The sequence below is a fragment of the Leuresthes tenuis genome, unplaced genomic scaffold, assembly GCF_036924035.1.
Source record: "Leuresthes tenuis unplaced genomic scaffold, fLeuTen1.0.hap1 SCAF_4, whole genome shotgun sequence".
Taxonomy (NCBI): Eukaryota; Metazoa; Chordata; class Actinopteri; order Atheriniformes; family Atherinopsidae; genus Leuresthes; species Leuresthes tenuis.
The window spans coordinates 26609602-26623079 of NW_027325358.1; the positions used below are offsets into that span (position 1 = coordinate 26609602).

Consider the following 13478-nt stretch of genomic DNA (forward strand, 5'->3'; position numbering starts at 1 on the left):
AACACAAAAACAAGGGAGCAAGGCAAAAACAGAGGGCGCGGCAGAGCCGGATTCAAAAATACTTAAACATGAAAAACCAAGACAATGGTTTAACAAGACTTAGCTTTTCGTGAATGACATGAAGGGTTGATGAGGGTGAAGATTCCACAATGAAAGCGAGGAAACCAGGAGACTAAATGCTGTGGAGGGAGTGATTACTGAATGAGTGCAGCTGATGATAATGAACGCAGGTGATGTGAGTAAAGCTGATGGCAGGGGAGAAACTGAATCTAAAAACATGACAAAGAACCTGAAAACAACACTTAACAAAACATGAGCTGTGACAATGTCTTTCTAAGTCTCACATCTTTTTAATCTGTATATATTATATATATGTCTCTTAATCTTTCGTTTTTGTTCTCATCCCTGTTTGATACAGAGTTATGATTCTCCCCAGCTTGTCCTTGGGATAAACACAGCTGTCTTTTTAGTTATTTTGATAGTCTTTTGATAATAGAGGCTTTGGGTCATGTATCACCCAACAACCATGTCTGATGCTGTCATGTCGCTCCACTGGGAAATTGAATTTGTGCTGATAAAATTTAAACGCTGTTTGTGAAAAAATGGACTTTTATGCATGAGTGCAAGTCATATAGGAAAAGAGAGTAACAGTCTGATGAGAATTGCTTTTTCTTTTTTTAAATGTTCTGACAGTGTAAATACAACTGAACTGACAAAATTTCTCATTTAGACATAAAAGTACAGCTTGTGGAAGTTGTGTGAAATCCCCTGACTGCACAAATCAAAAATTCATGGAGATGCGGAGGAGACCATGGTCCTCTCAGGGTACAGTATCGCAGGAGAGAAAATCACAGAGAGAAGATGATATAAGAAGCGAGGCTGAAGTGGCTGAAAGCAAGAGAGGAGAAAAAGACAGAAAGCCAGTGGGGGGGCAAAGAGTTGGAGTAGGTGAGGGTCTCATCTTCACCGTGAGTCATCCCTTGTGGAAATACTGTGAGCTCCCACAAGGATGACTCTCAGTTGAAAAGGGCAGCACTGTCAATCAAATGCCACAATTCTGCACACCTCACTGTGTACACAGAAATGAGTACTAACATGTTTCTGTAAGTAATGAATGAAGGGAAAATGTGTGTCTGTAGGCTGTTCATATGTGATTGTGTCAGTGATGAGAGGGACAGAAGCTTTGTTACTATGTTAACTTTGACTTGGTGCTATATGCTTAACTTGTTGTGTCATCTGGCTGTGCCACCAAGATGCTATGACAGATTTTAAAGGGAGGTTGCATATGTTTAAATCTGCTTGGTGCAGATTAGGATAACATGGCTGTATGATGATCAAAGTATGTGGCTCTAGAATGGTTTAAATCAAAGTTGTAAATGACTGGCATGACAAATGTTCAAATATACAAGTCTTTTGGTTGTTTCGCTGTCCTACTTCATTAAATTTTAATGTGAAAACAAAGTTCCGGCAAAAAGTCACAGATACAAGTTCAGTTCCATTGAGGAGGACAGCATCTTTAAAGACTGAAAACACTGAAAATTTGACAGAGAGCACAGATGTTCAGCAGATATTTTTGTGTAGCTCATCATCTCTTAAAGGAATACTTTCACTTAACAGTTAGTTCAGGTAAGGTGCTTCTCTCATTTGTGCATCAAATATGCTGCCAGAGCCACGAGGAGCGCCTTTATGTTTGTGCTCGGCTGCTTACTCGACTTGAAACTAACCCACTTGACTGTATTTCTGCTTTTTTTTTCTAGTCTTCCACTTCCTCACCCTTAACATGCACAGAGTTTTTGCTCAGATAGTTTTTTTGTAAAGCAGAGATGTGTTGAAAATGTAGACATCATTTGCCATTTAAACAAACGTAAGTCCAAAAATCACAATTAGATAATAAAAAAAATGAATAGATTGATAAAATGCTTTACTATAAGACTATGATTTATATTAGAATATTGATGGCAAGTAAATCAACAAATCCCTACTGCAGTAGGGTGCATTTAATCTTCTTGCAGTGCACAAATGCATATAGTTTTAGGATTAAAATAACAACTCAGTCTACAACTCTTAGGTTTTATGATATAACACATTGTTTTTTCTCACAGCACATGCTAAAGAATTTTGTGCTCTGTTGTCAACCTTTATATTTCTATTTTATCCTCTTGAAGTAAATGTCTGAGCAGGCATTTACTTATTAATGAAGAAATCTCAGAAACTGCCATAGTCAGCTCTTCAGCCAACAAGTGTTTGATTCCTCTTTACTGCAGTAAACGCAGCAGAACTATGAATTAAAACATGCAGGCTGTACTGATCTTCTGATCTAGCTCTTAGCAAGAAAATAAAAGTTTAGCTTTAAAGCTTTACCATAACCTTATTCTAAAATGCACAGTTAGCTTTTGTGATGACGATAATCCTAAAAGTATAAACTATTTAATTGGTTTCACTTCTCATTGTCTCTTCTGGTCTTATATTGATCCTTTACTATAATTCAGATTATTCAGAAAAAGATTAAAGATTAAGATCTTGCAGTGGCATTCCTACTTCAATAAGATGAAACCTAACTTAAAACACCAACTTTATGCGTTGATAAGGAAGTGGTTTATTAAAAAGAAAAAATAATATTTTTTAATCCAATTGAAGTTTACATTTTATTTTTATTTTTTTATTTGAAGTTTTGTAGCACTTTAGTTTTTAAAAAGAATTTCAGTAAAGCTATGGCAGGAGGGTGTTCGTCGGATTATAAAGCTTTGTTTCCAAACAGTGAAGAAGGTGTATTCAAAAAAACACATCTGCAAAATTATCCCTCCATTAAACAATGTCTGAAATCGTCACTTATATTCGGCCCTCACATACTTCAGTTTTATTTATCTGACATTAGTGTTTAGTCTATTTAACTTTGCAAAGATATGGAAAAGTGACATTGAATAAAAAAGGGCCTTTCAAGCCACCTGTTGCCATGGATACCACAATCGTAGAATAACTTGTGAACATAAGATTAATCCACAAATTCTATCATGCATTTAGAAATGCAGCTCTGATGGATCTTTTCCAGAATTACTTCAGCTCATTTTTAATGGTAGTTTATTTCAAATGAAGTTGATACAGTAGAGGACTAACTGTACAAGTAAGTGATGAAAGACACACCTGTAACATCAAGTGACTTGTGTTTAAAGATTACACAAATATCAGAGCTAAAACTGGAGAATGGGTGTCCACATATGTGTCTAAATGCAGAAAAAAAAGCCTATTAAGCGCAACAAAATGAGCAGAGAGGAGACATTGTCGAAGGTTGTCAGATTGCTGCCTGGAGGAATATTTCTTTATGTTGTAATTCTAGTGGTCGCCTCTCTCTAAAGCACTTACTGGAAAAGTTATTTGATCACAACAGGACCAGAACTGTGTGTCCAGACTAATTAACAGTCCACTGACATCTGAGCACAGAGTTTTGCAGCCACTGTGGTGCAAGCTGCTGGAGCCTGCATGCTTCCTATTCTTTCATGTGCATTACCATGGTGATGAGTTGTACTGTATAATAACAGGTTGTACACAGCTGATACACAACTCTTCACACTTTCAGTTATTTTTAGATAAACATATTGTTGCCTATGGGTTCTCATTCCTGGCAGGTGTCATCTCTCCTCAGTCCAGTGCTTTCTGAATGACAGAAATATTCAACATCACTGTCACAGGTAATGAGAGCATAAGCAGCTCTGACTCACACTCTCCTCCGAGTCTTCTTTCATCCCTCCCTCTCAGTTGGTTTTCAAAACATTTCACGAACCAGTTAATCAAATTATTTCAATGCAGCGGGTTGCCAGGTCTGCTTCCCCACTTACCGCCACATAATTATGTTAGAAGCGACGTCAAGGGTGGATTTGTACACAAAAGTAACAGTAACACCGTGTGAGTGCATACAACCATGCATCCTCAGGTTTGTGTGGACAGTAAAGGTGAGGATACTGTAAATAAAATAAAAAAAGAACTACAGACTGCATTGATTTGATTATCATTTAAGACTATATATCGAGTTTAAGACAGTACAAAAACAACATAACAAATATTGTGTTTGTACAACCAATATCTGTACGATCTGAACAATGCTGGGAAATTCCCTTCAAGTCAAAAAAATGCTGCCATACGGGGGCCCTGAGCATTTAGAGACAAAGGTATTACTATCTGACAAGTTTGAAGTGAAAAACAAGTTAACATTTGCTAAATTAATCCAGAATATTTCCATGTACGTTTTTATATAAACCAGTTAGAATCCAATTATTTGTAATCCAATCATAATCCAATCAAATCCATTTAATTAAATTCCAAATTAGTCCAACTCATACGAAAGCCAATTTTTTTTAAAAAGTTGCCAAGCTATGGAAAAGCTATTGCGTCAAAACTTCTTCGATCCAATCTCCCGTCTTGAACATGCATGAGGTGATGTTAGAAAAAAAAACCTCTTAACTTTTAAGAGGAAGAAAACTCTAGCAGAACCAGACTCAGCACAGCCATCTGCCTCGACTGGTTGGAGGTTGAGTGAAGAGGAAAGAGGCAACAACAAGCACCATAACACCAGGCCAGGGATACCTGCTGAGAAAGAGAAACACAAGTTAATGACGACAGTAGTGTCATATGTACATGGAGAGTAAAGACAGCAGAGTGGTGCATCATGGGAGGTTCCCCAGCAGCCTAGCCTTATAGCAGCATAACTATGGGATGTTTCAGGGTCACTTGAGCCATCCTGAGCTATAAGAATTATCAAAAAGATTTTTAAAAAGTTTTCAACCTAATCTTAAAACTAATCGCTAAGTTATGAACACCCAAGGTTGTTTCACAAAAGCAGGATTCAGATATCCAGGATAAGAGAAAAAGCAAGGCTTGACCTGTACTTGGTGCACAATGAATTTTATTGTTCCTCATATGTCAAGTATGCTCAATATAGAGTTACATGTTTATTAACCACTGCTCTTAATTCTGCCTTTTTATGTTTGAGTGATTCATATGTTAGTGGTAACTGACTAAAAAGACAACAACAAAGAAACAAAACAAATAAAAAAACATGTTCCTTGTGAAATGGCCAGGCACATGGACTGCATTAAAGACATTTTGAAAATACAGCCAATGTCCAAAGAAAAACTTTAAGGGGGTCTCATGAAAGTCTGAATCCTTGGATGCAAAACATGAACAAATGAGGGGTGTTTATACACTTTGGAGTGGTGATCTTTCTGATCTCCAGATGTAAGACTTTTTGTTTTTATTTAATATACTACAGCTCAATCTGGAGTGTTGAGGAAGGCGATCCCAGATATTTTGGGATAAAAGTTTATGCCTTTTCAAAAACGCCAATTGATTTCACACAAGCAGAAGATGGCGCCAAACTCCTGCTTCAACATGGCTTCAACATGGCCACGACCCGCAGTCCTCTACCTACATCTAGTGGTTATTTAGCGTAAGTACAACCAAATAAGCAGAGCGGATACTCGGAGAGATCCTCCGCCAAGTTGAGTTACACGTCTATGAGGTGATATCAATGTCAAAACAGCCATAGAGATACGCAGCAACGTGTGTGCGCACGCATGATTATGTTGTTATGCGTACGCGCGTTGTTACGTGCAGATTGTATTTCACTCGTGACAAGAAGCTACGTACGTATGAAGCAGCGGGTGCACGTCTGTCTGTCACATGCGTGCAGCAATAATCACGCGTGAACGTGCGCGTGAACGGGGGACCAAGCCAATGTGGAAACTACATTACACGTCAGGCACGGTTTGCTGCACCGGCGTCAAAGCACGCACCGAGTGACACGTTCAGTTGATAGTTGCGCACGCAATATGAAACGATAACAGGTCCCCCCTCTGACATAATACGTCAGAGGGGGGACTTGTACTTGTGAGTGGACGTGTACCGTGCACGTCAGGCGGGTCCCGGATGCACCAAACACAAGCATGGAACGGGTGGTGGTGGTGGAAGTACCTATCAACAACGGTGAGATACACACCGACCTCCACGTCTAGCGGCTCTTACAACATGTCCTACACTGCATTAGGTGCCTCTTTGTACTCGTGCACTAATGCTCCTCCCCCTCTGACGCATTAGGGTTCAGCTTTGAAACTGCTGTAGCCACAGTGGGGCTACCTGCTCCGCAGAGGCTGTTTGTCTGCTTGCTGCTAAAACGTCTTGTAGCTGCAGGCTGCACGCCCTTGGAGTCAGTGCGGGGCATCAGTGAGAGAGCTGCTGTCATCCCTCTAACAGCAGCTCAGCACCTTACACAGTGTCACCAACACACAGGCCCCATCAGGACTTACTGCTTATAGACACTGTGGTAACGTTTAATTACACAGGGACACAAGTAGGACTGGGAAATAAGCTTTTCTTAAAAGCACCTTGTGTTGCTCAAAGCAGTTTTTTGTTCTTTAATAAAACAACAATATTCCATTAGATTAAGTTTAATAGGAAGCATTATGATATATTGATAACACGATTAGGAAGATTGCGATTTAGCTGTTTCATTAGCAAGGAACTTGGATGTGGGGGGGGGAGCTTTTGTATGGGAATATCAGAATATTATGAGATTTTGTCCTATTCTAATGTTTTCTGTTTTGTTTCCAATCCTAGGTTTTTCCCTTGGTTGCCCCTCCGCCACACCCCGGAAGCGGCAGGTGCGTTTCTCTGCGCGGCATGACATCATCCTCCTGCGAGAGGTTATTGCCCAGAATCCCTTTGCCTCCAAAGAGTCAGGTTCGTAATGTTATAAAAGGCTTAACCCACTGGAAGACACTGACATGCTGCTAAACTGTAGATCCTGTGTGATAAATGAGAGTCAAAATATATGTTGTGGAGAAAATGTTTTTGTTTAAAAGTTGAATAAAGCATCAGCAGTGATCCTACTCGCTGATACTGTCAGGACGAATCTGGGCCCGTGTGGGGGAGATCATCAGTGCCGCCCTTCAGGAGGAGAACTTTGAGGTGGATGCCAGGAGGTGTAGAGAGAGGACCATGCTGCTGTTGGACTACTACAAGAAACAAGACTTTTCCAGTCTGCGCAGGTTGGTTGGTTTAGTCAAAAAAGGCTATAGCTGCACCTCTTCCTGAGGAAATATTGGCTGTTAAGTGGCTTTGTAGGGACTTGGCTACCTGCTCAGCCTCGACTTAAAGTACTAATTTACTATGAGTGCTTTTGTTTTGCCTGGACTCAGGTTTGGAACAGAGAGGCTATACGCCCAAAAGGAGGATCTACTTCATGAGGTTTTGGAGCTGGAGGCTGAGAAGGGGCTCTTAGCCGGCGGTGAGAGTGCAAAGTACCAGGTGAGTGTCACATTGCCAATGTTCATTTTCACAAAAGGTGCTGTTTTTTACAGGAATTCGTAGAAGTGTTAGGTGATAAAAAAAATGCATGTTTTAAAAGGATTGATCAGCAAAGTGTAAAAATTAAATGAGAAGCTTTCACAAAGGATATTTATAGTTCACTCTAAATCACTTCAAAAAGTGCATGCAAAACAAACATCTGGCGTTTCACCTGAACCAGTTGCTTCCACTCTTTTAAAATTGAATAGTTGCCCAAACAGTGAAAAACAGACGTTAGCGAGAAAACAGGTGCAGAGAAACCCACCAATGTAGACCTGCTTCATCCTATTCAGCGTCACACTGGGCGCTGCAGCCTATCCCAACTATAGGTAGGCAGCCCACCACAGAGTTGCCACAAATGGTTGTGATTTCTTTTTCTTTTCTTTTCCAACCAAACATTCATAACTGTTGGAGGAAGCGCGGGTACCCAGAGAAAACCAGTACAGGTAGAACATGCAAACTCCACACAGAATGGCACCGAAATTCAAACCAGGACCTTTCCCACCCCAACTGAGATCTGAATTTAAAGAGGATAGAATAGTTGTCAGGGTAAATGAACAGATAAATGAAAATACATAAAAACTGAAAGGTTCTTAAGGTCAAAAGGCCTTTAAGGGGACCCACAATACAGCGTTGTCTCAAACTAATAGGAAATATTTGAGCTTTGATGTGTTTTAGAAGTTAAAAAAACTGCTCCTATCATGGCTCCTGGCTTAGCTCAGTCATCGGGAATCCTTCTGACTGTCCTAACTGAGAGCCGTTTGACTGCTGTCAACTGCACGTGAAACATTGACGGTACTTCACATAAAAGAAAACAAAGAAATAACTGAATATCCTTTTAAGATCCTCCATTACGTAGACCCAAAGTCTTTTACTTTACCTGTCTTTTGCATAGATGCAAGCTGAGGGAAGTTCAATAAAGACAATCCTCATAAAGTGAGTGGTCAGCGTCGCTGACTCATTTTCTGTTGGAGCTGACAGAGATGATTGTTAAAGCAGTGTAAGCTGGAATGGAGAAGAAGGACTGTGTGATGTAGTGGACAAAATTTCATCAACCACCTCCCAAAAATTAGCAGGGCAATCCTAAATCATCTGACGTCAAAGGTATCAACTGCGCCTAAATCAGTGCACAACCCACATCATGGCATTAAAGGGGAGCTCTGGTATTTTTAAACCTAGACCTTATTTCTGGCATACTACTCACAGAGAAAAGTTTGGTGAAAGTGGTCCCAGTAGGGTGCCTGTGTAGACATCTCTCTGTTAGCTCTCCTATAGCCGCAAGTAGCCACATAACAGCACCTATGAGCTAACAGAGCTATAGTACACGTTCGTTCATTCATTCGTCTTAAAGTGTTGGTGAAATAAAGACAGATAATGCCTTATTTAGAGGTTGCATCGTCTTTGCCCCGTATGGATTGCGAGTTATCTAAATAGCGAGTTATCTAAATAGCGAGTTATCTAAATAGCTTCCAAAGGACGCAGACTTTCGCCAAACTGTTCTCGGTGAGTAGATAAACGTATTTCATGCCAGAAATAAGGTCTAGGTTTAAAAATACCAGAGTTCTTTTAAGCAGAGTTATTGGAGTAAATTTTCACTAAGTTAAATTTGAATTCATTTATCAATGTTGCATGGATTTTTACACGCGTTCCAAACACTGAGTATCTGCTGGTAATGGGAGCCAAATTGTGGCTCCTGTTGGGACACTGTTGTATGTATGTATATATGTATATTCATAAAATAATCTTAGACTTATGATTTTGCTTCGTTTCTGCTTCGTTTCTGTCTGATATGATGTGATTTTTTTCAAAATCTACCAAAAAACAATAAAAAACACTTGTCAACCACCTGTAAGTTCTTAAAGGACCACTTGAATTTACAAGAGACCCGACATTTCTGTTATTTCCTCTGCAACAAACATCCTCTCACTATTTAAGATTAAACTAGTTGTTACACCTGGTCATTGTTCATTTTCTTTTGTTGCTCTTGTTGTAGAAGTGTCTCTATCTTTCCTAGGATGAAGAGCAAAGAGATCGCCCCATAGAGGAACTCACTCTGGCAGAACAAGACAAACCAGACATCAACCAAACACCCACAGCAGGTAAAACAGATTCAGAACGCAGCACAAGGCAAGAGCGTCGGTTAAAAGCCACAGCTCAATTAAAAGAATGAAAGAGGCACTTTGACTATAAAAAATGGATAATAATAAATACTGCGCGAGTAGTGAAACACATTGCCAAGATGAAGGGTGCGATGCTCACAGTTGTAACAGTATTGACAGCGGACGGGTGTTTCCTGGCACAGATTTTTGTGGCGCACAAGTAAAATGTATCAATCCAAGCCCTCAGTTTAAAGTTGAGGCAACTGTGTATGTGATATATAATGTAATGTAATGTATTTGTCCTTCTGATTCTAAAATGAATCTCTGCCAGCTGTGTTCCCTTCAGGATTTAGTCAGTTTTGTCATGATTACAGAGCCAGAGGAAGAGCGCGAGCAGTTGGCGGAGATTTCAGCGGCACTTTCAGCGGCGCCCACAGCCAAGCGACCATGCCAGTGTTGCTGCCAGACGTACTCTGAGATTCTAAGTTTTCTGGAGAAACGCTCAGAGGCAGAGCAACGGCTACGAGAGGAGGAGCTTGCCCTGCGCCGAGAGGAGTTGGAGATTCAGAGGAGTAAGACACTTTCAGGGCACTAATGCATGACTTTCTATCCAAAAAGCGGATTAAAATATTGTTTAGAGTCTAAAACACACAGAAGGAAGGAAGGGTTGGTCACAGGTGTTGATCATTTTGTTGATAATTTTTTATTTAACCATCAGAATTCTAACTTTAAGTAAAACTGACAATAAATACTGAAGTTATGTCACTTACTTTAATGATAAAAGCTGTTATGAATGATGAAAAAAGCATATGTTTTGCTTGAAATATAGATTAAAGAAAGCTTCAGATTCTGAATTTTCATTTAATTTTCAAGAATCTGCGATGTAACCCGTAAATGCGGGACTGGCCTCAAATAAAGTAGGAAGAAGAAATGTAAACCATTATTCAGTAGGAACACAAGACTTTTTGGTAAAGTCTTTATAGGCATATTGTTGTGTTATCTTCATTTATGCTGGGCTGTCATTGTTCTGACATTCATGTCTTTGTTCTCAGGTAAGATTGCACTGGAAAGGGAACGTTTGGAGGCTGACAGAAAAGAGAGGGAGCGCAGATTTGATCTTGAGAGCCAAGAGAGGCAGGTCATCTTGGACCTGTTAAAAGAGAAGGTCCTGAAACGCTGAAAGGACACCCACAGCTACCTCCTGCAGCATTTGTGGTTGGGGGATGTGAAGGCCTAAGCAGACTGCTAAAAGGAAGAAGTAAAAGCAAAACTGGAAGTGAGAAGATCAAAGAGAGGAGCAGTGAGTTCAAATTTAAAATGAAGGGCGTTAATATGAGACCGGCAGTTAGATATGTCTATCTTATCAATTGAACAAATAAGTAAAGTAGTGAGTGCCAGACACTGGCTCCGCACACAGGAACACTTGCTTAAGAAAGTTGTTCATATTTTAAATAGGTCATTTTTTGCTTTAGCTTTCAGTCATTCTAGACTTAATAATCCATACAGCTGAAGTAAAAACATATCTTAGATACTTTTCTAATTTAATAAAATTGACAAACCCCAAATGTCTCATTTACAGACATTCTGCTGTGACTTTCCCAATTACAGACAGATGCATCCTGTTTTCTTTATTACTCGCTGATATCTGTCCATCTGCGGTAAATGGCGTCAAGTACAGAATAAAGTTTGAGGTAAAAAAATTGAGGTATACACTAGTGAATAAGTTTCCTCAATTCACACTGCAGCGGACCCTTTGAGCATCTCTGCCCTTGGTATCCAACAAGCAGCCAGCAAATGATGTGATTAACCAAGTGGGAGCTGGGATAAGAGTTAAAGCTCAGACAGCTTAGACTTAAGGCTGTTCCTCTTTACTGCCTTCTTCTGGCAAGTGTCTAATTGCAGGAGAATAAAATAGTTATAAAATAGTTAATAAGTGTATTCACATATTTACAGAAACCTAACATCTTCAAAACATCCCGATCAAGCTGTTATGCTTGATGTGCAGACCTTGTTCCACGCTGACAGGACACAAAACCCAGATACGGTGGTGGAGGACTTTTTTTTACAACAGAGATGGATTAAATGTTGTCAAGGACAAAGGACTGTTGAAACATCAGCCATATTACTGTGTTTGCTGTTGCTGTTTTCTTTCCTTGAAATAAAGATTTTTAAATATGCACAAGTGGAATTGCATGATGCTATCATGACTAAACAACTGACAGAACCCAGAACTGCATCAGCAACTGAGCTGATGATGCAACTGTGTTGCCCGTGCAGTGAAAACAAAGGAAAGTTTTCCTACCTGCTTAAAGTCAGCCACCTTCATCCCTGTATCTTTTAAATCTTTACTGTTGAGTATAAACTACTGTCGCCCTACGGCAGTGCAAATTGCTGAGAGTCCAGGCTGGCTGGGATGTACATCAAAGACAACATCCCAGCCAGCCTGGACCCTCAACAGTTTGCATGTAAGACCATCCGGACCATTTCCATTGCCCTCCATTTTCTCTGAACACGCCTCGAAAATAACTCGTATATCAAGAATGCTGTTTGTTGATTTCTGCTGAGCGTTCAGTTGTATCTCCCTCATGATGCTGATTGATCCTAGTCTGAGTTTAAGTACCACACTCTGCAACTGAACATATTGGTCTATTTGGCTGTCACACTTCCCCTCCTCAACATGGGAGCCTTTTTTCATTTTCACTCTGTATACCCATGACTGCACACTTTGCACTTTCTACGGTTACCTAAAAAAGTTTTGTATGCCTCAACATGAGAGCAATAGTGAACGTCTTAACTGGAAATTGGCATGAGAGGTGGACAGTCCAAAACAAAACAAATAACCGGTGATTAAAACTGCCCAGAACAGTACTGGTACCCATATAGACATCTGTGTTTTTGCGTGAGCAGCATAGGCCTGACTGGCTCTTGCATTCTGTTTTATAGCCTCTGGCTGAACTTTGCATTAATCTTGATCTTGATGTCAAGTATAAAGTCCAAAGAACTCTGTAGACTCACTCAATACATTTGAGGTGTTCAGGGCAAGGATGCAAGAAAATTTAAGTGAGATATATCAAGTTATTGACCTTGTTAATGTGCCCTTAAGATGTTTTTTATCTCTCAAAAGAGATATCATGAGCAAAATCATCCATCAGCAGTGTGACTGATAACACTGTTAGTGAAATAAACTAGTACATTTCCATTCTGGTACTACATGCAAGCAATCTTGAATTATCAGCTCTTCCTCTTCTTAAGAATCTGTCTCTGGTTGAGACGTGCACATCTGAATTAGCCCAATGTTAGCATTGGCCATTGCACAATGCATATTCATACATTCACTGAAAGAAGAAGAACTAGGTTATTTTTTAAGGACCTGGAGACTCATCAAAACTGAAGGAAGAAGGAAGAGAGATAAGGTTCGGGGTCCAACCTGTTGACTGACTGGGGCCTTTTTCTGTGCAGTTTCCGTGAATTTGTGTTTTTTTCTCTGAGTGTTGCTGTTTCCTCCTTGTCCAAAGCCACGCCTGTTAGTGTGACTCACGATCCTAAATTTGTCATGCAACTGAAAGAGGGTATGTTTGCTGAATACTTCTGCAGCAGCTGTAAAACTTAAATGTAATTGCTGACATCATCAATATTTGCCTAAATCAACTGTTCAGATCTCATTCTTTCAAATGCTTAAAGTACAGCAGTTCATCAGTTATCATCTAAGACACGGAATGCAGACATGGGGGTGACACAAAGTCTTAGGTGTAGAGATCTGGCAGACAGGATCACTTTGTGTCTCTTGCAAAGTCGATAAATTCCCTTCCTTACATGGCAGCAACAGAAGAAGCAGAGATGTTAGTTGTGTGAAGAGTCGTCTGTTGGGACAGCAGCATCGGAGCCAGAACGCAGAAACCCTCCTGCATACTTAACAAAACGATACCGGACGATACTTTACTGCCAGCAGCACCAAGCATGCATGATGAGAGCATAAAATGATGGTTGGAATAGAAAGAAAAATACTGCAACAATGTAATTTCCCATTAAATTTCATTGACTGAA

General features: G+C 40.0%; 1 protein-coding gene across 2 annotated transcripts; it reads left to right on the forward strand.

Moving 5' to 3' along the window:
* The first annotated feature begins 5883 nt into the window (after window positions 1–5883).
* LOC140305110 (uncharacterized) lies at window positions 5884–11607 on the forward strand. 2 transcript variants are annotated; one of them, XM_072383877.1, is made up of 7 exons: window positions 5884–5976; window positions 6607–6729; window positions 6896–7037; window positions 7188–7296; window positions 9350–9434; window positions 9809–10006; window positions 10487–11607. In XM_072383877.1, the coding sequence occupies exons 1-7, from the start codon at window positions 5937–5939 to the stop codon at window positions 10612–10614; spliced, it is 825 nt and encodes a 274-aa protein (XP_072239978.1). In that variant the 5' UTR covers window positions 5884–5936; the 3' UTR covers window positions 10615–11607. The 2 variants fall into 2 exon arrangements, with proteins under 2 accessions (XP_072239978.1, XP_072239977.1); XM_072383876.1 differs by lacking the exon at window positions 5884–5976 and having other exon boundaries at window positions 6491–6729.
* The last annotated feature ends 1871 nt before the right edge of the window (window positions 11608–13478 follow it).